Source organism: Diabrotica undecimpunctata, unplaced genomic scaffold (assembly GCF_040954645.1).
Source record: "Diabrotica undecimpunctata isolate CICGRU unplaced genomic scaffold, icDiaUnde3 ctg00000568.1, whole genome shotgun sequence".
Lineage (NCBI taxonomy): Eukaryota > Metazoa > Arthropoda > Insecta > Coleoptera > Chrysomelidae > Diabrotica > Diabrotica undecimpunctata.
This window is the reverse complement of record NW_027311885.1, coordinates 453632-480000: the sequence shown is the minus strand read 5'-3', so window position 1 is coordinate 480000 and position 26369 is coordinate 453632. Positions and strand designations below refer to the sequence as shown.

At 31.4% G+C, this 26369-nt stretch overlaps 2 protein-coding genes and 2 long non-coding RNA genes across 4 annotated transcripts in view; 2 read left to right on the top strand and 2 right to left on the bottom strand.

Annotated features, from left to right (window-relative positions):
• The window catches only part of LOC140431088 (uncharacterized), a 9072-nt gene extending 753 nt beyond the window's left edge, over positions 1-8319 (bottom strand). The window contains exons 1-2 of the long non-coding RNA XR_011949600.1: positions 7990-8319; positions 1-2340 (exon numbers count right to left, since the gene is read on the bottom strand). The exon at positions 1-2340 is cut by the window's left edge and continues 753 nt beyond it. This is a non-coding gene — a long non-coding RNA (uncharacterized lncRNA). The remainder of the gene's footprint in view (positions 2341-7989) is intronic.
• A 4250-nt stretch (positions 8320-12569) lies between these two features.
• LOC140431140 (uncharacterized) lies at positions 12570-16289 on the top strand. The gene is made up of 3 exons (XM_072519051.1): positions 12570-13703; positions 13757-13912; positions 13967-16289. The coding sequence occupies exons 1-3, from the start codon at positions 13466-13468 to the stop codon at positions 14443-14445; spliced, it is 873 nt and encodes a 290-aa protein (XP_072375152.1). The 5' UTR covers positions 12570-13465; the 3' UTR covers positions 14446-16289.
• Positions 16290-16408: 119 nt separating this feature from the next.
• LOC140431132 (uncharacterized) lies at positions 16409-19778 on the bottom strand. Its single transcript, XR_011949622.1, has 3 exons — positions 19004-19778; positions 18141-18320; positions 16409-17521 (listed from the first exon to the last, which is right to left on the bottom strand). It is a non-coding gene; the product is annotated as an uncharacterized lncRNA (long non-coding RNA).
• A 2736-nt stretch (positions 19779-22514) lies between these two features.
• LOC140452997 (uncharacterized) lies at positions 22515-25214 on the top strand. The gene is made up of 4 exons (XM_072547307.1): positions 22515-23811; positions 24000-24215; positions 24453-24599; positions 24853-25214. The coding sequence occupies exons 1-4, from the start codon at positions 23503-23505 to the stop codon at positions 25207-25209; spliced, it is 1029 nt and encodes a 342-aa protein (XP_072403408.1). The 5' UTR covers positions 22515-23502; the 3' UTR covers positions 25210-25214.
• Positions 25215-26369: the final 1155 nt, after the last annotated feature.

Genomic DNA, 26369 nt, shown 5'->3' with positions numbered 1-26369 from the left:
AAGTAGCTTCATAGATTTCTGTATTGTTGTGGAAATGTGTGATTTATAGTTAGAGTCAAGGTTCACACCTAGATCCTTGGTTTCAAAAGTAGAATATATGGTTAAATTGGTTGTAGTTAAATGGTTAAATTGTAGTATGGTTTACTATATTCGAATATTATTGGGGGATGAGGAAGGTGCAAATGAAAACTATGACATTTTGACGCATCCAAATACCATTTTGTGTGCTCCACTTAGAGGCGATCAATATCCTTTTGCAGACTTCGGCCTGGCATTTGTTTATTTTAAAGCATTTTAAATCGTCAGTAAATATATAGTAAATTTTCACTTACTTGGAAACAACATATTAGATAGTTGACAATTAGATTAAACATTACACACAATTATCATCTAAATAAGGAAAGCTATATAGTGCCTGAAAGAAAGACTTTGATATGTAAGTAATAAAACCATCAACGAATTGAAACAATAATTACATCTATAGGCATGATAACAACAGAACTAAAAAACCAGAAACAGAGAGGAATAACACCAGCTTTCAGAACAAACAATTACTTAAGCAAATATAATAAGCACCAGAGCCAACATAAAAAAACATTTATACAGTGGGGTATAACAAACTTAATCAAAAACCCAACATACAATATTACATCTGTTAAACCCGTAGAACCTTAAACAAATGTATACCAGAACACAAAAGAGCTTTCAACAACAAAAAACAGAGTCTACATGCACACTTCACCTTTTATATCATAATAATTCGTTTAGTGAACAATTTCAAATCCTTAAATTAAGAAATTTATGAACCCTCACACTGCACCATAGTGAAAAAAAAGGACCCTTCTGGCTGTATATCTTTTTAACTCTATATACACACAAAATTAAAATCTAAGTATATATCTACACATTTCTTTAAAAAAAAAACCTTAGTTTGTGTTAGTTAGAGGTGAGAATCACTATATGATTCATGCAGCCTTGTTGACTGATATCGTATATTACAGCAGTGTGCATCACATGCCGATTCACACAAAAACAAGTCCATATGATTCATGCGACTGTGTTTATCAATGTAATATCGTTTATTACAATTATATGTCCATTTCCACAATATAGGCCATTTTACAGAAAAATACAATTTTGCTCTAAATGAATATTATTTATTTCCAACTGTTAGCCCGTAGGTGTTTGTTGATTTCACTGTGTACTCTGTGCAATTCTTTATACTGTGAAAATGAGTTAAAAAAAAACAAGAGAAACTAAATAGTGTAATGAAAACAATATTTTTTTAATATATAAAGTTTTTGTTAATTTCTTATTAAAATAACAATGTATTTAAATAATAGTTTTCGTTAAAAAATAAATATATAATAGTTGACTTAAGTAGTTTTTATCAGTAACCCACTTTTCAGGCTGTGAGAATCAAACATTGGTTCACATATTTCAGAGGCCAAATATAGTTTCTGTTGCTTACAGCCGACTATGTTTAAACTGCATTAATGATACTTTGATATGAGAGACCACAATTGCTTCTCAGAGCTTTCATAATTTGTGATGTGTGAGCGTTACAAATGCGTGTGTATTCGATATTTGATTCTCGCGGCTTGTCAATTGAGAAAGACAAAATGCTGAAATAGCTGTAGTGGGAAGAAATTATAATAAAAGTTATAGAGATGTAGAAAACAAAAGTTTTCAGAGTTTTCTTTTTAGATAACATTAACTATAAGTAATGATCAATTTCGACGTAAACATTTTTAATAGCTAATATATGAAGTGAAAAGAAAGTATGAACAAAACATGAAGGAATGGAACCAAACAGTCATTAAATTGTAAAGATAAATAATGGATCACCTTTTTGTTATTAGGAAACAGCTGGAAAGGAATTAGAAATCCAATCAAGAAATACCTCTAAACAAGTTAAATAAATTCAATGGATATGTCCATATAATAAAGTAATATATGGCTGGAAGCACAAACGTATGGTTTGTGGCTGGCTGGAAGTAAAAACGTAAAAACAAAACAAACAAACATCTAACCCTCAATTTTCTTCTTCTTCTTCTTATTCTTTTTTTGGGCTATGTTCTAGACAATTTACCCAGTTTACTTCGAGGGTAGACACTTTTTGTCTTGCTTCAGCAATCAGTGTCTACCTACACTTATATTCTTCCTTTGTTTGTTTTAGGTTATTCTACATGTATACTTGTGCTGGTTTTTTTTTCTTCACAGGCTAAAATATTAGTAATACAACACAACAAAGGTATAAACTTTTCTCGCTCGGGGGTAGCGTCCAAGCTTTGCACACACCAGAAATGCTACCAACGGATAAGGTAGAAGCACCCAGGACTGAAAGAAGGAATATCATAGTTTATAATTTAATATTAAAGGTAGAAATAAAGTTGCATAAGGTGCTTATTGTATTTTCATTAATATTTGTGAGAATTGTACAAATATTTATGGGGGTGGGAAGTTTAGTTTTAGCTAATTCGGCATACAAGTCAAAGTGTGGGTTTTGATTTAAGTGACATTCTAATAAAATATGGTTTAAGCCTCCCACTTGGCCACATTCGCAATAAGGATCATCTTTGACTCCAATTCTAAATAGATGAAGAGGGGATGAGCAATGGCCCGTTCTCATACGGATGATTGTAGTTAAATGTCTCCTACTGATATATGCGAATTTATTGAACCATGGTAGTGTGTGGATTCGTTTATTAATTTTGGCATAGAATGAATTACTTGTGCCATATCCTTCGTACCATTCAGCTGCCCAATTAGACCAAATCTCTCTTTTCAAGTAGGGTGTAAAATTTGAAAACTCTAGCTTGATATTCATGGGAATATTCAGGGAACGACCTATATTGGCAAGTTGGTCGGCCTTGTAGTTTCCAGTGATACCAGTGTGTCCTGGGATCCATGCTAGTAAGATTTTGATATTATTGTTCCTTGCTAGGATAATTCCTGTTTTCGTTAAATACGATATTATGTTCTGTGTCTTTAGAAAACCCTGTTTTTTTAATTTTTTGTAGTGCACTTTTGGAGTCAGAAAAGATAATGGCTTCTGTGATATTTTGTTCCCGTATAATTTGGACTGCATGATTGATCGCAGTAACCTCTGCTGTACATATTTGGGTATGATTGGGTAGTTTAGATGAAAATGAATAGTTTATATCTGGGGAAAAAACACCAAATCCCGCATTTCCCATTGTGTCCGTTGAGCCATCTGTAAAGAATTTTTTGTATGAATGGAATTTTTTGACTAAGTTCACAAAATTCATAAGATTGAATTCATTTTTTGTAATATTTTCATTCAGAATTCCTAATGGTTGAAGTTGTAGTTCCAAGTCATATTCATGGCAAGGAAGAAGTTTACTGGAATATAGGTTCTGCAAATAAGGTTGGATTTTTCTGATAGTTGCTATCAATATGGGTTTTTCCTTATTTCTCCAGTATTTATTGTCCATATTACAAAGTGCTTCTAATTCAATGATTGATTGAATGACAGGGTTGTTTTTAATGCTTAGGTTTTTTAGCAAAAATTTTGTGGTGAGCCATTCTCTTCTGTATTTTAATGGCAGTTCTCCAGACTCTGATAACAAGGCTTGGATTGGAGTTGACTTCATGCATCCTGTGATAATCCGAATACTTTGGTAGTGCATCTGATCTAGTTTCTTCAATATATATTTAGGGCACGTAGATAGGAATTGACCCCCATAGTTTAAATGACTTAGGATAAGTGCTTCATGGATCAGTTTTAATATTTTTGGGCCACTGCCCCACCATGTTCCACACAAGGCACGCATTACATTCAGTGCTTTACCTATTTTGACTTCCAGCTGGTTAATGTGTGCCTTTCATTTAAGGTTCTTCTGTAAAACCATTCCTAGGTATTTAATTTTATCTACCCACTCTATATGTTGACTCTTATAACTGATATTTCCAGGCATTATTTTGGTATTACCCCTTGTAAACAAGATAGCTTTAGATTTGCCCACAGAGATGTTCAAATTATGATTGTCCAGCCAGGCCTCAAGATTGACTAAATATTTGTTTAATTTTGATATCATATTTTTAACATTCACTCCCTTGACTAGAATTACAAAATCGTCAGCATACTGTATGACTTTAGCATTTTTGGGGAACACTTTGTGTATTGAGTAGGTATATATGTTAAATAGCATTGGACTTAATGGTGATCCTTGTGTGAGTCCAGTGCTAGTGGTATTTGGGCCATGTACTAACCCAGAGTTATCTTTGACAAACAGTTCTCTGCATCTTAAAAAGTCATATATGAGGTTAGCTAAATCATGTGGTATATCCAAATGTATTAATGTAGAGTACAGTTTGTCAATATTAACATTATCATATGCTGAATGGATATCCAAGAATATTCCTATTGTACATTCATTATTACTAAATGATTTTTGGATTTCAGATGTCAAAAAGGATAGACATTCTAAACATCCTTTACCCCTTCTAAAACCTAGCTGCAATGGTCTGAGGATTCCCTTATTTTCTATACGCCATTCCAACCTATTTTTGATCATTGATTCTAAAACTTTACCTACACAAGAGATGAGGGCAATGGGTCTATAGTTAGTTGCAGTGAGTTTATCTTTCATAGGTTTTAGGATTGGAATTATTAATGACTGTTTCCATTCAATCGGAATGGTCCCTGTATTTAAGCATTTGTTAAAAATTTGTAATAATAGTAATGATCCTGAATGAGGTAGATTTCTAATCATAGAGTATGAAATTAAGTCAAGTCCCGTAGCAGATTCCTTTTTAGAATTGATTATGAATTTGTATTCATTAAAGGTAAAAGGGGAACTTGTATTGCTAGTTTGTATACTTTGTTGATATAACTGTATACTGGGAGGAGCCAAGGAATTCAGTATCTCTTGTGCCATATTAGGATCAGGAAGGGAGTTAATTGGGCTATTACCATATCCAGCTGTTTTCCTAACTTTATCCCATATTGTCTTGATTGGCGAGTTTCTATTAAGGCCTTCTGCAAATTTCCTAAAATTATTCTTTCTTTTTTCTTTAAGGAATCTTCTAGCTATAGCACATTTGTTTTTTACTATTAAATAATTTTGTAAGTTGGGTGTTGATTGGAATTGCTTTGTTGCCTTAATTCTGTCTTTAATGACTTCAGCGCAAGATTCGTCCCACCATGGGATATGATACTGTTTATTAACATTTGATTTGTACAATGGGATGGACAACTGTGCAGCTTCATTTATTAGATCTGCAAATGATCGGTAGTTCTCCCCTGGAAATGATGTAAATGATGACTCTAATACTGAGGTATATTGGTTCCAATTAGCTTTTTTGAAGTTTCTGTTATTCCTTGGTGGCATGTGGATGGTAATGTTTTGGACACCAATTTTGCACATTGTGGGTAGGTGATCACTAAATCCTAGGTCAGGAATTATTTGCCATGATGATCTGGTAGCAATATTCTTAGATGTTATTGTTAGATCCACAGCTGATGATCTTTTTGGAGGTGGTGCTATTCTGGTATATGAACCATCATTTAAAAAAACTAGTTCCAGCTCATCTAACGTTTGGAAGATGTTTCTCCCATTGGAATTATTACAAGGGCTACCCCAAGCCTCATGCTTGGCGTTCAGGTCTCCCATTATTATTACTGGTTTGTTGATTTCCTGGATCAGTTTTATCCATTTTTGTTTAGATATGGTATTTGCATTAAGGACATAGGCATTAAGTAGGTTAATTTGAAATTTAGATAGGAAGATTGCTTGCAGTTGAGAGTTGTTATTAAATTTATTACATACAGATATTTCATAAAATTCTACTTCATTCCTTATAAGGATGGCTATACCACCATATGAATCATCTCTATCATCTCTAATTACTTGATAGCCCTTGCATCTGATTATATGGTTATTATTTAACCATGTTTCATTTAGCAATAATATGTCAGGATTGTATTCTTTGATAATTATTTTTAAGTTATCCACATTAGCATTATATGATCTCATATTCCATTGTATTATAGTCAAAGGAGTGAAAGCTTTATTTGTTATTTTTATTTTGGGCTTAGTATTCTGAAGCATCGGATACTGTCCCATCTTCCATTAACTCATAGGTTATGTTATTTGTTGAGCTGCTTTTAATGGACCGTGGAAGTGATGACGTAGATTTTATTGACATCTGTCAGTTTCACTTTCCAAACAAACCTTGTTTAGTGTGGATAATTTGTATTTTTCGTTATTTTTTCATTTTTTTTACAGAATCTTTCCGCATTTTGCAATATCTAAGTATTCTAATAGTTACTACAACAAGTTTACAATGTTGTGTAAATAATAAAGCATGTTGTTTTATAAAAATAGCAATAAAATGCATGTATCAATAAAGTAAGGTTAGAATGTCTTTAATTTAAACTTTTAAACTATATTTCATAGAAATAGAACACTGAATTATAATGGTATTATCGTAAAAAACACTATACTTAAAAGAAAAAGCAGCAGAGGAAGCAAAATGTTAACTTTATAGAAATTAAAAAGTCTTGAGATTGGACATTCCAACTTTTGTTTGGAAAGGTATTGACAGTTGTGACGTCACACTTCCACTGTCCATTGTTTTATATTGTGATACATTAGATGAGTTAGGGTATAAGTTTCTTAGCAAGTTGTTTACAAAAGATCGTACCATCTCTTTATGTTGTGGTGGTAGTAATGACATTGCATGGGAGATTCCATGTTCAGTTTCCTTATTTGCACTGTAACCTTTTGATGTTGATGGCATTGATTGAGAATTTGTTGCCCAGTTTAATCTTCCCTCCGGATTAATTAATTGAGCACTATGTTGTTTTTTGTCATATTCTGTCATGTTTGGTTTCCTTCTTTTGGTGGGTTGAGATTTGACGATTTGGTTATATTTTGGTATACTTGTGTCATTCTTTATGGCTTCTATTCTTCTTTCTGTGATATCTATTATATTATTAGGCTTGGATTCTGTATGCAAGACAGGAAAATTCTCTTCGTTCAAAGAGTATTCCCTGTTTTCATTTTTTGGTATTTGCATGTTTACTTCATAATATGAGATGTTAGAGAAAGACATTAGGGCTTTTATTTCTTTTTGCCGTTGGAATTCTTTACATTTTTTATCTTTAGAGATATGATCATGATTTTTACAGTGTATGCAGTATGTTTCACAATTCGAGGCTTCCCCGTGTTGGTTTTTCCCACAGTTCTGGCACTTTGGGTTCCCTCTGCATTGATTATTACTGTGACCATATAACAGGCAGTTTCCACACATTAGGACTGGGCTGACATATGGAATAACCTTCATGGGTAATCCATACACCAGCACCTCCCTGGGCAGTGCTTTTCCTGTAAATGTTACGCATATGGTGGTTGTTGGTAGATAGTTTTGTTCTTTTCCCTCTTCGATAATTCTCCTATTTAGTCTTTTTATGTCAATTACTTTACAGGATACTAATTTTGTTTCGATTGCATTTTTAATTTCTACTTCAGATATTTCTTTACATATGTTCCTTATTATACCCTTACATGTGACATTGTGATTTGGGATAAAGACATCATATTGTAAACTTTCCCATCTCTTAATTATCATTCACAAATAGATTTGCCGATTTAAAATCTTTAAAAACAACACCTAACCGGTTTTTCCCTTTACGGTTAAATTTAATAATTTGCTGTAGGTTTAGGTTAAATATTGTTTTAGCAATACTTAAGATGTGAAAATTCCCTATATTTTTGTCTTTTCCCTGTACATATACTTCGAAAGGACCGGAATCATATATATTATATTGGTTATTAATTTTTTTTCCACTTAAATCAGGCGGGGGGTCAGGAGGTTTATCAGGATCGAGGTTAGTGTTAGTGGTCTCCATTTTCGGCTGGAGGAACCGTGCCGTGTATTTTATTACTATTAAGTATGTATGCGGTAGGATCGGGTTACAAACAAAGGATTATTAGTAATAGCCTTATTATCTATAAATACCTTGAGTTTTTCTGCAATAGATGTTATCACAACAACGTTTGAGCACAGAAAACCGGTTATTAACCCTCAATTTTAGTACAGAAATGTCATGAATGACATTTCTCTCAACATGTTGGATGGAGGTAGCGATACATTTTTACGCTACCAAATTTGACAGGCCGCTCCGGAAGTAGCGTATCGGTAGCGGTTTGATTTTGCAGACTTTTACTCAACAGTTGTGGAGCAGCTCCGTCTGCTGAACGCGTACCAAATATCAACCCCCTTAAATCGCAATATTTAATTTACAATGAACATTTAAAGTTATGATCGCCAGCTTTTCATTTTAAACAACACGACGAGCTTTATGACGTCACGCTGCTCGTTCCAGGACAAGAGAACAACGAACTGGCAACACTGTTGCCACAAACTGTCATTCATAATAACACATATTTTTATATGGCTTATTTAGTTATTTATTTATTTATTCTAGCTTGAAGAAGACATGGATAACTATGTTAAATACAAGTTAATGGGTGGTCAGAAAAAAATGAAAACTAATGTAGTGCCTCATATATTTGATTGCCAGCAAAATAGAAAAAGATCGTTTGAAAATCATCCCACTGCTGCAGGTACTAAGAGAACTGCAAAAATAATTGTTGATGAAGCTATTTCTTTGGTGCCACAAGATCCAGTTTGTATTCAGGAGAATTTGGAGATAGTTGCATGTGGTAGTAAGACCATTCACCCTATGGAAATTCAGCTGGAAACAAATGACATTGAAGTTTCGAAAAGGGATGTCTCTTCACAAACCTGTCCTAGTGTTAGGACTAAAGATGTTCAATGTAACCTACAGTGTGGATTTACAGTAGGGTTATCACCAATCAAAATTATTCCAGTCAACGTAGAGATGAAGCCATCAACAAGTTATGTGGCCAATATTTCTGAAACTACTCTAAGCATACAAAGTAGTGATCATGAAAATTTTAGTGAAAGTAGTGAGTATACTTTAACGCCCAGTGAAGTGAAAAAACTTAATGATGAAAAGAGAACTGAATTTAAAAATATGACAATGAATTGTACAATCACAAAGTTACAAAACAGATCTAGATTGTAGACCTTTCTTTTATAGCTCTAGCAGATGATTTTGGCATAACTGAAAGTTATGCTTCAAAAATATTTTCGAAATCTGTTCCAATTATAAGTAAATATTTAAGAAAATGTATAATACAACCTCAGGTTTCATTCGTGAAATCAAATTTACCAATATCTTTTCGAGCTTGATATTGTAATGTTTATTGTATAATTGATTGTTTAGAAATAGAGATAGAGAAACCAACAGATGCAGTGAAACAATCTTTAACATGGTCGGAATATAAAAAATGTAATACACTTAAATATTTAATATGTTGCACTCCTGATGGTATCATAAATTATATATCTACAGCATTTGGGGGTCATACATCTGATGCTGTCATTGCAGAACATAGTGGTTTTTTAAATATTTTACCAACAAAAGTTGCTGTTATGGCAGATAGGGGATTTAAACATATTGACCATTTACTTATGTCTAAAGGTTGTGTCCTAATTAGGCCACCGAGTGTCTCTGTATGTACAAAACCTAGTAAAGATGAGGTATTTGAGACCAAACGAATAGCTAGCTTGAGAATTCATGTGGAAAGAGTTATTCGTAGATTGAGAGAATTTTCAATTTTAGCACCACATGCATGTATTGATAATAAATTGTTGTGTTATTCAGATAATATTATCAAAATAGTGTGTGGATCAATAATCAACTTGCAATCAGGAATAATTTCAGGACGTTAACTTTTTGTAGGTTTTACTTTTATACTTTATAGGTAGTTATTTAGTTTTAGAAAAAAATTTTAGAATGTTTTTAAGAAAATGGTTGGTAAAAACCTGATATTTCATCTTATTACTATTTGCAATATATATTATGTTCAATAAAATATAAGCAATAAATGTATGCAAGTAACATTTATTTTGTTTTATTTCACAATTACACCAGATTCCCAAGTGCATCTATCTAGGGATTGGTCAAGGTCAAACACAGTAAAAGTGATTTAATAAAAACAAATCAAACTAATATCCTCCTGCAAGTGGTTTTATTATTCATACCTTAATTATAGGTACATACCTACATTATACTTTATATATTTATATTTCATATAGATAGATAGATAGATCTTTATTTAAATAGAAAACCTATTATATATACAATATAAAGAAAGTACACTATAAATGTTTGATACATATATATTGTGTAAGTAACATTTTGAAATTATTGAGACTAGTACATTTTTTTACAGATGTTGGTAACTGATTAAATTTAAGGAAGATTTTAAAAAAGAGCAAATTCTTCATACTTTTATACATAGTTTTAGTTACATATATGTCATCTAAACCTCGGGTATTATAAGAATGAATACTTTTGTTGAAAGAAATGAATTCTTCAAAATATTCAGGTGATAAGCCATTTACTATTTTGAAGACCAAAATCATGGTGAAAAAAACAGTCTATTTTCAACAGAGAACCAATTTAGAGTATTTAACATCCTCCCAATTGGGGTATGTTAAATAAGATTGATGAGCAATAGTCAAAATGAGGTTGAATAATTGTGTAAGTTTTTTTGATATTTTTTTATGAATGTACTCGAAGTGACTCTCAAAATTCAGAATATTGTCAAGCTGGCATCCCAAATATTTAACTGTTGTGACAATTTCAATTTTTTCATTATTAATATTTAAATTTATGATTTCAGATATAAATATATATATATATATATATATATATATATATATATATATATATATATATATATATATATATATATATATATATATATATATGGATTTGCTTGATATGCACTTCGCTTGTGCCGCTGGTTAATAATCAAACTCCGTGCGAAAACAAAACTGACTTTATTTTGAATTACACAATACATATAATATGAACGCTAATAAGTATTATGTTCGCTCGCGCTGAATGCTGTGTCACCGATCTCGTCTCGTATTTGAGTGCTGTCTGTCGTCTTTGGGGTGCCTTAAGGGACTCGTCTTATCTTCACATATGGCATAATATATCTTCCTACGCTACTATGTTGCCGGGTTGTAAAAATGCATAAAATAAACTTGAATTGGATAGAGGCGTGAACATGGCCCCCGCCTTGGCAAACACTGCCAACAAAATCGTCTGCTAATGCTAAATGTTCAAATGTTTAAACTACACTTAGTCCGAAACGGGTAGCGGACACACCTTGGAAAAAGAACGAGTTATGATACCATTGTCTGTCTTTATTCTAAAAACTCTGGCTACACCATCACTGCCGCGTAAAAGTTCGATCACGCGACCTAACTTCCACCTTAATGGAGGTAAATTGTCCTCTTTTATGAGCACTAACGTGTTTTCCGCAACTTCACCGTTAGTAGTAGTCCATTTCGTGCGTTTTTGTAGTTCGGAGATGTATTCTTTGTTCCATCGTTCCCATATATGCTGAGAAAGCTGCTGAATATGCTGGAATTTTGAGAGCCGATTAACTGGAACATGACGCAAATCTGGATCTGGATTGGTAATAAGTGGTCTTCCGATGAGAAAAATGTGCAGGAGTTAATGGGGAGAGATCATTTGGATCACAGGATAAAGGATGAATCGGTCGGGAATTTATTATAGCTTCAATCTGCACAAGCAACGAATAAAATTCCTCGAACGTTAAGTGCGCGTTTCCCAAAACTCTATGCAAATGATGCTTAACTGTTCTTACTCCGCTTTTCCACAGTCCGCCAAAATGTGGAGAATAGGGAGGTATGAAGGACCACGAAATATTATTCTTTAGCAAGGATTCCCTTATCGCGGGAGTGTGCTGCTCTAAAAATTTTATTAACGATTTTAACTCCGAACTAGCTGCTATAAAATTGGTTCCATTGTCGGAAACCATCTTTTGAGGCTTGCCTCTTCGCGCAATAAATCTTTTAAAGGCCAACAGAAATGATTCCTTAGACAGTTCTGTAACTAATTCTAAATGTATGGCCTTCGTACAAAAACAAATAAAAAGACACATGTAACTCTTTATTAGTTTACAACCTCGATCCTTTCTATCGCGAATTAAGAAAGGGCCCGCATAATCTACACCTGTTACAATAAACGGTGGGCCACCTGCGAGACGCTGGGCAGGTAGGTCACCCATTATTGGCTGAATGGATTTAGATTTTAATCTAAAACATTTTACACATTTGTGTACGGTACGTCGCGCTAAATTCCTTCCTGATAACGGCCAGAAAGTTTCTCTTATAGTTGCAAGTAAAAGCTGAGGACCAGCATGCATAAGATCCTTGTGAAAATGATTAAATATTAACGATGTTACTATATGATCTGCCGCTAAAATGATGGGATGTTTTTTGTCATATATATATATATATATATATATATATATATATATATATATATATATATAATATATATATATATATATATATATATATATATATAATATATATATATATATATATATATATAATATATATATATATATATATATATATATATATATATATATATATATATATATATATATATATATATATATATATATATCGATCGTTCGGAAGAAAAGGGTTACATCTCAAAAATGTTCATTTCTCGATTTATTTCATTAAACTAACTAAAAAGGTGCCTACTATTAGGAACGCATGAAGTTTAGAGAGAATCTTCACTACCAGCCAAAAGATGTCCGCATGTAACACGGGGATTTTTGCATTTTTCGCAGAATATTTTGTACAAGATCGTTGTATAACAGTTTGTCACCGTTAGTGTTGTGTAGTGTTTCAAATATTTAGGAGAAAGAAGATACATTCGATATTGTTGCAAAAAGTAAGTAGTAAATGCATGTAAATTTTACAACGAAACAGATACATCTCAGAATGTTACAATCTTGGATTAAATTAACTATTTCGCGTTTGTAACAAAGCCGCAACATTTTGTTTTGTAACTGTTTTGAACCAATTTTTTGAGTTAATTTGTTCACATACTATGTTTTATGTCAAAATGTAGCGCTTTTCTTGATTGCTTTTTAAATAGTTACTGTAAAATTAGAACATGTTACACTTTTGACTCAACTTTTGTGGTAAGTTTATTCACAGTCTTTGGGTTATGTCAAAATATATCACTTTTCTTAATACTTTTTGTAATTATTTACGATAATATTTTAGACCTGCAAGTATTTTCGTGCATGAAAAAAATATCAAATATCTAAATTATTAAATAAAGTATCCTTATTAAAAGTTTGTTTAATTATAAAAAAATCTTTTGATAGTTTTTTCAACAAAAATAACCAGTTTAGTTAACAAAGGTGTTTTGTATACAGGGTGTTACATTTTTGACCTAATGGTTTTTCATTTTTTGTCTGACAAACTACAATGTGTGTTGCCAAATTAAGGAATTTTAGAGAACTTATTTTATTTTTAGCATCACGTAGTCTTAAATATGGCATTTACAAACCGAACCCAAAGGATACTTGCCGGGTGTCATCCTAATTTACTATTAGATTTCAAAGCGAATATGCCCAATTTGTTAGGTGGTACCGTCGAACAATCTGAAATTGAAAATGTATTGGTTGAAGACGTTCCAGAAATAATGCAATATGGGAACGAAGAAATGGATCTATTAAAGTGCAGTAAAAATTGCTCGGTCAATACTGATGCTAGCAGTCAAATATTATTAGGTAAATTTACATTATTTTAATATATTTCCTTATTGACTTATTTTACTTTAAAGACATACCAGAAATAATGCACTATGAGATCGAAGAAATTGATACATTGAAAAGCAGTGAAAATTGCATAGTCAATAAAGATGCTATTCTTTCAAAGGAAAAAGAGCAAGAAACTTTACACATTCCAAGGGTGTCTAATTCAAACAAGAACGTTAAAGGTAAATTGAAGTTTTAAGGCGATATTTTGTTTATTAACTTAATTTTCATTTTAGATGTCCAGAATTTGGTTATAGAAAAAACACAAAACTGTTCATTTGCTTCATCTACCAGAAGTTCATCTTCGTCATCGAACTCTTCGTCAAGTTCATCAACAAGTAGTAGTGACTCAGATTCTGAAAATGAACCATTTGGATCTGATGACAGTGTTAAGGATCCACCCTATATTAAATCGTCATCAGATTCTGATGATATTGATTCAAGTAGAGAAGCAGAAAATATTAATCTGTCAAAAAATAGAAAATTACTTGATCCGTCCAAAACAGAAAAAAAAGGAAAAAAACGATTGAGAAATCCAGGCTTATGGCAAAAAAATATAGCAAAACAGTTGAGAAATAGCGGCCAAAGTTATGTTGGCTTAATTAGTGTAAAAACTGAAAATGGTAGTCAAAAAAAATTAAAGAAAAACGCCCAAAAAGAATGCTTAAACCACCATGTGGTGAAAAGTGTAAACTACAATGTTCACAAAAAATAGATGAACAGCAGCGATTAAATATTTTCAATGATTACTGGGGATTACAAGATTTAGAGAAACAAAGGCATTATATTTCATCGAATATGCAAAGTATAAACCCGAGGTACAAATACAGTAATGCAGCTAATCCAAGAAATCCTAATAATGCATACTCTTTTATCATCGATAATAAAACTGTACGTGTTTGCAAGTATTTTTTTTTAGCTACACTGTCAATCAACAATAGAGTCATTCAAACCGTTTTAAAGAAGCAAAAAGTTTGCGAAAGTGGAAAAATTGTTGAAACTGATAAGCGCGGTACACATAACAACCACTATAAAGTAGACGAAGAAATAAAAAGTGAAATAAGAAGCCACATAAATTCGATACCTCGAATAGATAGTCATTACTGTAGATCGCATACTTCCAAACAATATATTGAAGGAAACAAAACTCTTGCAGATCTACATCGTGACTATCTTAAAAGTTGCGAAGAAAAACAACGACCAGCGGCAAACTATCACATGTACAGAAAAATTTTTGAGGAAGAATTTAACATTGCCTTTTATATACCCAAAAAAGATCAATGCGACCTTTGTTTGCAATTTAAAAATTCCTCTATTATTGAACAGCAAAATATTTTAGAAAAAGTCGCAAAGAAAAAGATAATGACAGAAATACTACAGAAAATACTAAAGTAATTGTTTTTGATCTGCAGGCAGTTTTGCCTTGTCCTGTAGGAGATACTGCAGCTTTCTATTATGTTTCAAAGCTTAATGTACTAAATTTTACGTTGTATGATATTAAAAACCACCAAGGTACTTGCTTTATGTGGCATGAGGGTGAGGCACAAAGGGGAGCGAATGAAATAGGTTCCTGTCTTTTTAAATTTTTAGAAAATATGAGCAATCAAAATGAAGAAGATTTAAATGTAATACTTTATTCCGACAACTGTACAGGCCAAAACAAAAATAAATTCATAATAGCTCTTTATATTTATGCAATATTAAAATTAAATATAAGTTCAATCACCCATAAATTTCTTGTTTCCGGCCATAGCCAAAATGAAGGTGATAGTGTACACGCGACAATAGAAAAGGCAATAAAACTATACAGAAAATCAAGCCCTATTTACGTTCCTGATCAGTATGCTTGCATTATGAGATCAGCAAAAAAAACCGGAAAAACATATAAAGTAAACGAACTTTGTTTTAAGGATTTTATGGATTTAAAAAAATTAACTTCTGACTTGTTTGTGAATATCCCTAAAAATGTAAAAACTTCGTCATTTAGGGTAATCAAATTAGAAAAAAAGAATCCAAATACATTATTTTATAAAAATTCTTTTGAAGATACAGATTTCTGCCAAGCGGAAATTATTAGTTCTAGAAAAACTGTTAGTATAGAACAAATCAAAATAAAAAATGCATATTCCACGAAACCTGGTATATCAGAGGCAAAAAAAACAGGTTTGATATCATTAGTCGAAAAGAAAAAATGCGTACCGCCATATTATTTTGATTTTTACAATAATTTGTAATGCTTTAATCTAATTCTTTTAACGATTTTAGGTATGTATTAAATAATTATAAATTAAGTTAACATTGTTACAACTTGTAAACATTTACTAATTTTTAATTCAAAACCGTTGCATGTATTTTTTTATAACAATAAATAAACAGTTAGAAAAATCACAATTATGTCATTTAATTAAACCCAACTTAGCCTACTTATTTAAATAAAAATCACAAAGTTTTATTAATTAATGATCAGGTAATAAAAAAAAAACTCCGAAAAAAATCTTAAAACTCGTCTCCTGCAAAAGTAGTTTTTCCGACTTGTAACCCTTTTCTTCCGAACGATCGATATATATATATAATATATATATTATATATATAATATATATTATATATATATATATAATATATATATATATATATATATATATATATATATATATATATATATATATATTTTTGGTAGTTAAAACCATTGCCTTTGTTTTTTTCACATTCAACTTCAGTTTATTCATTTTTTAATATTTATTAACCATATCTAAAATAGTGTTCATTTTTTGAATACCTACATCAAAATTTTCATCACTACAACAGATTAGAGTATCATCGGCAAAAAGATCAATAAATTCACAAATTACAAAAATATCGATATCGTTAATGTACAGAATAAATAAACGAGTGCCTAATACGCTACCTTGAAGAATCCCTGTATTACTATCCATTTCACATAACAATTGCTCTTTAAATCGAACTGTCTGTTCGCGATCTTGTAAATAATTTTCTAACCACGCAATTAGTGTACCACCTATACCATACTGTTTAAGTTTAGAAATCATTATTGTCCTGTCAATGGTTTCAAAAGCTCTTTTTAAATCAAGAAATACACCAACTTATATAAGATAAGATTTGTTTTGATTTTATCTAAGTTTTGATTACATAAATTTCTAAACTTTGATATATTACCATCAGATATATTATAACTATTATTATTGGAGATATTTACTGAAATAACGAAATAATCAGTAATTTTTGGACAATCGTAAACCCAAACACACAGTTGACGTTCGGTTTTTCCTAACTTTCTGAATTTTATTTTGGTACCATGAAGGCATTTTACTTGGTCAATATCGCAGGTCAAACCATAAACCGGAATTAGACTGTTCAATGGTTATTGCTGCAGCTTCAGAACATAGTTGGGGATCCATTTCCTGATAACAGAATTCTAGAAATTCTGAAAAATTCAGTGCCATTTTGGAAAAATCATTTCTGCTAACAAAATTTAACATCGATTGATGTAGTCCAAGATTTTGCAAAATTCTGTTAGGCTTGAAGTGTTTCAATAGCTGACTCTCAACATTATGTTCTAGTCCTTGGTTCACAACTTCCTGTAAAAAAAGTAAGCTTTCTTCATCTGAGCTCAGTTCTTCTTGTGCTCCAAAATCCTTCAAAGTTAGGTATTTAACTGAAGTTCCAACTTTGGAAAGTTTACTCTGCCCAGTAACAAGCAACTTCAGTTGGAGAAGGTTCTTCACTCCTTCTGTGAAGCCACATCAAGAGTGCTATGGAATGCTTATACCCACCTAAAACAAAGTAAATGCTATACTTATAAATTATACCCAAAGTTAATATCATTTCATAGTATGTATTTGCTATCCTTTACGTTCCATATTACAATTAGATTGGAAGCATTTAAAATGTGGACATATTGAAGAATTTCCTGGATAGACAGAATAACCTATGAAGAAGCACTAAGAAAATAGAGATCAAGCAGGGAGATACTGGATTCCACCAAAATAAGAAAACTGCAATACTTGGGTCATACTTATAACAGCAGGTGGTGATAGATACGAACTCCTAAAATTAATAATGTGGGGAAAAATTCAAGGAAGACGCAGCATAGGTAGAAAAAAATTGTCCTGGCTGAGAAATCTCAAAGAATGGATTGGATGCAGCTCAAATGAACTCTTTTGGGCTGTATAGTGCCAAAAGTTAGAATAGGCAATGATGATGGCCAACCTTAATCGCGGAGATGGCATGTAAAGAAGACATTCCATAAACATAAACAGTTTTTAAATAGCATCAAAGACATATAAAACATTTTTTTAGTCTTACAATCCTAGAATCTCAATATACCTATGCATGACTAAAACTAATCTGATATTTACCTAGTACATTTTTTATCATTTTAAAAATATTTACCTGAAGAGGCAGCACAGTCATGGCACTGAATATTCCTCATCAATATTGCAAGTTACAGCATATTGTGTTTTCCTCACATTGTGTTCAGGTGTCACTTTAGCTTTAACTGTGCATACATTTTTATCTCTTCGAACTTGCACCCATCCAACAGCAGAGTCCCCATAAGAAGGCCTAGCGGATCTGTAAATAAGTAGAAATATTTAACAACTAGGTACCTATGTAAGTAGATGTAAATATTTTTGTGCCTAATATTTTCATTTCAAGTAACTAAAAATATATTGTCATTTACACTTCATATTATTCACATTATCCATATATTATTCACATAACGTATTATAATGATTATACTTTAAGGGCGTAGGCACAAAATTTCGCACAAATGTGTTTTACATGCATTCATTTTTTTCTAATCCTGAGAAAATTAATAAGTATTTTTGAAAAATTTAAACGCAGAATGAAAGATTACGTTATTACCGAGTGCCGAGAGTCCCTGAAAACTTCTATAATGTTTATTTTAATAAGTTAATAATAATAAATAATATTTTAATAAAGAAAAAATTTAGTGTGATTTTTAATTTCAAATATCTCATTAAAAAGAAACTTTTGATTCATTCTAAGGGACTTTCGGCCCTCGATAATAAAGTATTCTTTCATTCTGCGTTTAAATTTTTCAAAAATACTTATTAGTTTTCTCAGGTATCGAAAAAATGATTACATATACAGTACATCGAAAATTTTGACAGGCGTCAAAATTTTGCATTCTCTTTCTTTCCTCGTAACTTTAATAAGTTTTAATTTGTATGAAAAATACTTTTATCGATTTATATTATACGTAAAACTATTAAGTATGGTTTATATCCTACCTGTTAGTTTTAACACCTCGAACTTCAGCAAGAGAAAAACTTTCGCTGTTTTTAATGTAAGTCCCCACCATAAATATATCCACTAAGGGTAAATTGTCAGACTGTCCCTTTAAAAACCCAGCGTCAGTCATTTTAAAAAAATTATTTTACACACACTTAAAACCTTTAACAGTATTAAAACAGGCTATAATACAATCAAAGAATATAGACGCTTATAAGCGTCTATATTGTTTGATACAATGGAAATGGTACGTTATTATCAAATCCATTGTCATGTGTCATGTGCATAAAATGCGATTTTATTGACATCTGTCAGTTTCACTTTCCAAACAAACCTTGTTTAGTGTGGATAATTTGTATTTTTCGTTATTTTTTCATTTTTTTACAGAATCTTTCCGCTTTTTGCAATATCTAAGTATTCTAATAGTTACTACAACAATTTTACAAGGTTGTGTAAATAATAAAGCATGCTGTTTTATAAAAATAGCAATAAAATGCATGTATCAATAAAGTAAGGTTAGAATGTCTTTAATTTAAACTTTTAAACTATATTTCATAAAAATGGAACACTGAATTATGATGGTATTATCGTAAAAACACTATACTTAAAAGAAAAAGCAGCAGAGGAAGCAAAATATTAACTTTATAGAAATTAAAAAGTCTTGAGATTGGACATTTCAACTTTTGTTTGGAAAGTAATTGACAGTTGTGACGTCACACTTCCACTGTCCATACCCATCCCATCCATCTTCTTCTTCTTTCAGTGCCTATTCGTTCCGAATATTGGCAATCATTCTGGCTATAATTATTTTATTGACTGATGCTTTAAATAGATTCGTTGTTGTTGTGGAGAACCATTTCCTCAGGTTCTTCAACCATGATATTCTCCTTCTCCCAATTCCTCGCTTTCCGAATACTTTACCCTGTAGGATTACCTTCAGTAATCTGTATTTAGTGCTGTTTCTCATTATATGTCCGAGATATTCCAACTTTCTCCTTTTAATGGTATACATCACCTCTCTTTCTTTGCCCACTCTTCGTAATACGGTCTCGTTGGTTATCTTGTCTGTCCATGATATCCTTAGAATTCGCCTGTATAGCCACATCTCGAAGGCTTCAAGTTTTCCATCCATTGGTAAGAAGAAGATTAGGCAATACCCAATACCGTTGCAGTTGCAATACTTATCGTTTTTACCCGTTTATAGGGATGACCAACGAGCGGTATGACGTCACAACAGATTCCGCCCGTTGAAAGAATCATTTAAATTCTCCAGTTTTTAATTCCTTATATTTATTTCATAATAATAAAATATGAGTTTTTTTGTAAACTGGGGTTCTCTTAACAGTAATAAATAACGTTTATCAGTAATATTTCTGGAATTTAATTTTTATGCAAGTTCCCCATTGTGACCTGCAACCTGACCAATGATAATGACTTGCAACAGTAAGTAAATTAGATGGACTGTAGACGCATATTCTTTGATAAACTCGGTTCGCTAATCCCAGTCCGAACTGTCTAGTGAATTTAGTAATTATTTTTTTGCGAAGTTAGTTACTTTTTGACAGACTAACAGTGGCTGGAAATTACTATACAACCAAGCACCATTACTCATAGCCAATATTAATAGTAAACAAACTAAATAGTAAATAAAATAGAACTTTGCAAATTTCCGACAATCAATATTTATTTATCTGCACCATATAATAAATAGTTATGTTAAATTATAACAACTAAATATATATTTTTTAAATATATACTACCCAAAATTTGATGGGTTTAGTATACACTTCGACTATTTAGAATAATTCTTCTTTTTTTAAAGAAAGAAGTCTGTAATAGCAGGATACTTGAGCTATTAATACTGAGAAGTAGGAATTGTTGTGTTGTAGGTTTCCGACAATGAATCTGTCAAAATTTGTCCGAGCTAAGCGAATGGAGTTTAATACCAAAACAAAAATAGTGGCATAGATCAAGGTTAGTAGATATTTAAGTAGGTTGTCTCGTAACTATAGACCAATCAAATGCTCGCTTTTTAAAGGCGGGAATACGTCACCCATACGACACTTTTAAAATTGCCATAAGCTTCAATGCTAATATAAGGTTCAAAAACTTAGGTTTTGCAATATATTTTGGGATTTTCTTGGGTATAGGGATGTTAAGTGGTTCTTATATTAGTAATTATATCAATTTTTTTTTCTAAAATCAATAGTCTGATGACAAAAAATAGAATTGATTATAGTGATAATATTGTGTGTTTTAAATGGAGATAACAGTTTATTTCGCACAAAAACCCAAAAAAACAGTAGAAAAAGTTCAAAAGCAAAAATACTAAATATGTAGAAACTTACTTATTATTTTTTTCCTGGAATTTACAGCATTTTTATCATATCTAGTGGTAGGCAAAAAAAAACCAATAGGTAATATAAATAATTTATTATTAGATTAAAATACAAAAAATGATTAGTCCTTCAAGCACAAATCTTCAAACTATATATACTTATCTCATCTAAAAAATATATCATTATTATAACGTACAAAACTACATATAATTGTTATGACAAACCTTTATATCACGGCTACGAAAACACACTTCACAAGTGTTTATGTACACAAATAACAAGTCTCTATAAATAATATTGTCCTTATACCTATACTTAAAAATAAAAACTAAACAATAACTAAACAAATAAACGAACTAATGATACTATAGAATAGAGACAACAACAAACGTGAACTCATCGAGTTAGAATCTATAGAGAGGGCATCACGTGACTAAAAACGACCTCACTTCGGCCATATTGTGTTGCCACTTTTGACAGATCGTATATGTTTATTTACGTTGGTTGTTTTTCGAATATTTTTAGTTTTATAATACTTTTATAGAAACTGTAATAGTATATTGTGATAGTGCATAATAATGGTTTCTTGTTCTCAACGTAGTTGCAGTAGCAGAAGCGGTATTAATAAAAAATCTTCAGGAATATCGTTCCACAGGTTAGTATACAAACATGTAAACAAAGGAATGGCCCGTACTTCAGAGAATAAATTAATAGTATTTGACTGTATTAATTTATCTTTATGTATAATATATCGTGTTTTTAGTGTTTACCGAGGGATAAATAAATCATAGTTTATTAAAAATGTATTGCACTTTTTTAGATTATGATTAAATCTTCTGAATAACTAGTCATATTTTTATAGTAGTTTTAATATTATTGAGTCCGTCCATGATCCCACCGCCATATTGGTTTCACAGTTAGCCACGCCTACCTACGCCGTTTTTAGTACATACGTTAATATGCTCATAGCTTCTCCATAGATTCTAACTCGATGCGTGAACTTAAACTCAGACGTGCAGACAACTGTCAAATTTGACTTTGTCGTATGAGTGACGTAAGCATTCTGCCTTCCCCTCGCTTCGCCCACATAGTTACGAGACAACCTACTTAACATCTACTAACCTTGGACATAGATAACCTACTTCTGTACAAAAAAATGTGATAATCAGCGCCACGTTGGAGTGTTCTGGTACTAATCAATATTTTTATCGTGTTGGTGAGCTTGCTAATTGACAAACGCCTTGTGTAGTTGGTAGTATTGTAAACGCGCGAAAATTGAATTGCTATAAAGCGCGGGAAATTTTGAATTTCGTCCTAACGTTCATTTCATATATAGGGTATTCAACCAACTTACGCCTCTAAACGATTATTCATAGTATACCTGATTTATTGTCTTTATATTTACTAATACTAAAGCTAATAATGCTCAAGAATAGATCAACAGAGAGAACTCTAATCCTGTTTATATATTAGAATAAATGTGACAAATTAGTTCTGAAAGTTTTCAGAGACATTAGATTAGACCAATAATTTTCATTTAATCAAACTCAAAACATTTAGTAATTAATACACAATATTAAATTAATATGCTATGAGAGTAGGAATCATAGAAACCGGTTTTAAAATTTGTAAGCAAAAGCAAAAACTAGATAGTCTTTAGATAAAGGCATATTGGTAGTTTGATTTATATTTTGTCCATCTGCCATTTCGTTACAGCCGTTTCGGAATCTATCGCTCTTCAGACGAACTATGCAGACAGACAAAATACGGAAACCAAATCACCAACATTTAAATGATTCTCGCGAATCAAACGTGCCTGTAGGCCGACAACGCCATGTAAAAGAAGATAGTCGAACAGTCGAAGTGCAAAATACACGACGACAAGAGATCGATTTAGATTTGCTTTACAGACTCTGAAACTACTGAAACTAATCAGTTTACTAGAGTGGCTCATACAGAAATTAAAATTTCACAAAGAGCATATAAAACAAAAATCGTCTCTTAGGTCCGCTTGCCATTATGCTAAATTCAGTACTGAATTTAGCACTAAAAATATTGTATCTACAAAATAGGTGCGCGCGCCGATTCAGTACTAAAAATTAGAACATGTTCTAATTACTTGTACTAAAAATGATCCAATATTAACTTAAACTGAGGTTATGTTATACGTATGTTTCTATTTCTATGTTTATGCTTTGTTTTTAAATATGTGGAGTCAGAAGCAAATAGAAAATTTAATCGAACTATATAAAGCAAATCCTTGTTTATATGTGCCAAAGCATTCATTGTATAAAAATAGGAATGCGAGAGTAAAAGCTTTGGAAGAAATAAAGGCGGAAATGTATAAACTCGGTGTAGATGTAAGTGTGGCAGAGATAAAAGCCAAGTTTAACAATTTAAGAACTAACTTTTTACAACAGCATAGAAGATATTTATCATCTATAAAAAGCGGAGCTGGTAGCGATGATGTAAGTAATATTTCTATTACATTATGGCTTTTTATGTCTATTTGTTGGGCTAATTTGATTAGAATTTTGTTAACACTGAAACCATTACGATAAGTCGCGTACACAAACAAATAGACATCAAAAAAGTAGCATAAGTAATGTTTTTTATAAAGCCTAATAGTTGCTCTATAATTATTTTATTTTATTAGATTGACAAACCTACGCTATGGTATTACGAAAAAATATTATTCGTAGCGGAGCATTGCATACCTAGGTGCTCACAGGACAGCCTTTCGGCTTTAACAATCCTACCAGCCAATGAAAATGCTACCATGGATTATGTTCAAGAAAATGAAATACATTTGATAAGTAGTCAGAATCAGGAAGAGGAGATTGAAAATTTTCAAAATTATGATTATTGTATTGTGAGTATATTTATCAATTTTCTTGAAATTTTTTAATTGGAAAATAATTATGAGGAATTTTAGTTTGAGGAGATAATAGTGTCAAAAAATTTATTGGGAATTAAAATCACATAAGCTGAAAAGTCTTTTTTTACTAATGTTTTAACTTCTAAATCAGAAGCTTGTCAAAATATCAATACAAATAACTTATTTATTTATTATCATATTAATCATTTATTGATATGGTTGATTTTACAGAGTCCTTCTACATCACAGAATCTGCCTACCCCTTCGTTAAGAGACAGCACCCCCTCTGGAGGAGATATTATTAGAAAGAGTCTAAAAAAAAGAAATAAACCTGACGATGAGGGGATTGAAAATGAAAATTTTCATGATTATTGTATTGTGAGTATAAACTTTTATCAATTTTTTTTTTGAAATTTTTTAATTGGAAAATAATTATGAAGAATTTTAGTTTGAGGAGATAATAGTGTCAAAAAATTTATTGGGAATTAAAATCACATAAGCTGAAAAGTCTTTTTTTACTAACGTTTTAACTTCTAAATCGGAAGCTTGTCAAAATATGAATACAAATATAAATAACTTCTTATTTATTTATTAACATATTAATCATTTATTGATATGGTTGATTTTACAGAGTCCTTCTGCATCACAGAATGTGCCTACCCCTTCATTAAGAGACAATGCCACCTCTGGAGGAGATATTATTAGAAAGAGGCTAAAAAAAAGAAATAAACCTGACGATGAGGGGATTTTTTTGAATAAAGCGGCTGATGTTTTGTCATCTTTAACAAATGCTCTGGCCAATGAAGAGCAACCAAAACCTGTGGAGACTCTTCCTGCAAAATCAAATTTAAAAATATTTGCAGAATTTGTAGAGAGTCAATTAGAGTTTTTGGTGTCTGATGAAGAGACACTATTAGAGACTCAAGAAAAAATAACAAACATTATTTGGGATGCCAGAAAAAAAATTTTAAAAAATAAAAATTCATAATTATGTATGTTTCGTTTTATTTAAATTTCAAGTTACTCATTTATTAATAATAATATACATTTTTTACATGTTACATCTCTGTATGGCAGCATTTTGCCAGTCAACTGAACCACTGTCACTGTTGAAATACTCTTTAAATTCATTTCTTATATTATGAGCTCTAGCTGTCGAACGATTACCTGCTTGATTACTTAATCTATTTGAAAACACAACCTGTGATTCATCTTGTTCTATATATGTTTTAAAATTTTCTGAAACTAATAAATTATGCAACGCTAAGCAAGCCAATATTATTTTTTCTACTTTATCTGCATTTAAATTTATTGGATTAAGCAATACTCTAAATCTGTTAGCTAAGATTCCAAATGAGCTTTCAATCATTCGACGGGCTCTAGAGAGTCGATAATTAAATATTTTTTCAGATTCTGACAATCTCCTATTAGGATAAGGTTTCATAATTCGACTGGTTAACGGAAATGCATCATCTGCAATTAATACAAATGGAATTTTTGATGTACGACTGGGTAAAGCCTGATTTGGGGGTAAATTTAAAGAGTTATTTTCTAGTGCTCCACACAGATTACTTTCTCGGAAAACACCACCATCACTTATGCGGCCATTTATTCCTACATTATAGTAAGTGAATTTATAAGCTGAATCACACATGGCTAATAGAACTATTGAGTGATTCCCTTTATAATTGTAATAATATGAACCAGCAGATATCGGAGGTTTAAACATTACATGTTTTCCATCCAAAGCACCAATACAGTTGGGAAACTGCCACATTTCTTGAAACCCTTTAGCAACATTTAACCACTCTCTAGAAGATGTTGGGGTCTAAAAATAATGTTAGTTAGTTTTCATAATTTTATCTCATACATATTTACCTTCAAATATATTTCCTTTAGACTGGTATATATAGCTTCACAAACTTCAGGTACAAACCTAGAAATGCTACTTTCATGTATACGAGTTGAATACATTAATGATCTAAAGGTTTGCCCAGTTGCTAAAAATCTTAATGTAGTTTCCAACCTAAACAAAAAACGAGGCATCAAATTTATACATCTATCTAAATACAATACTATACAAACCTGCATCTTGCTGAAATACTTTCTCTAAATTGCGTATCCTGTTTTTTTATCTTATTCTCAACT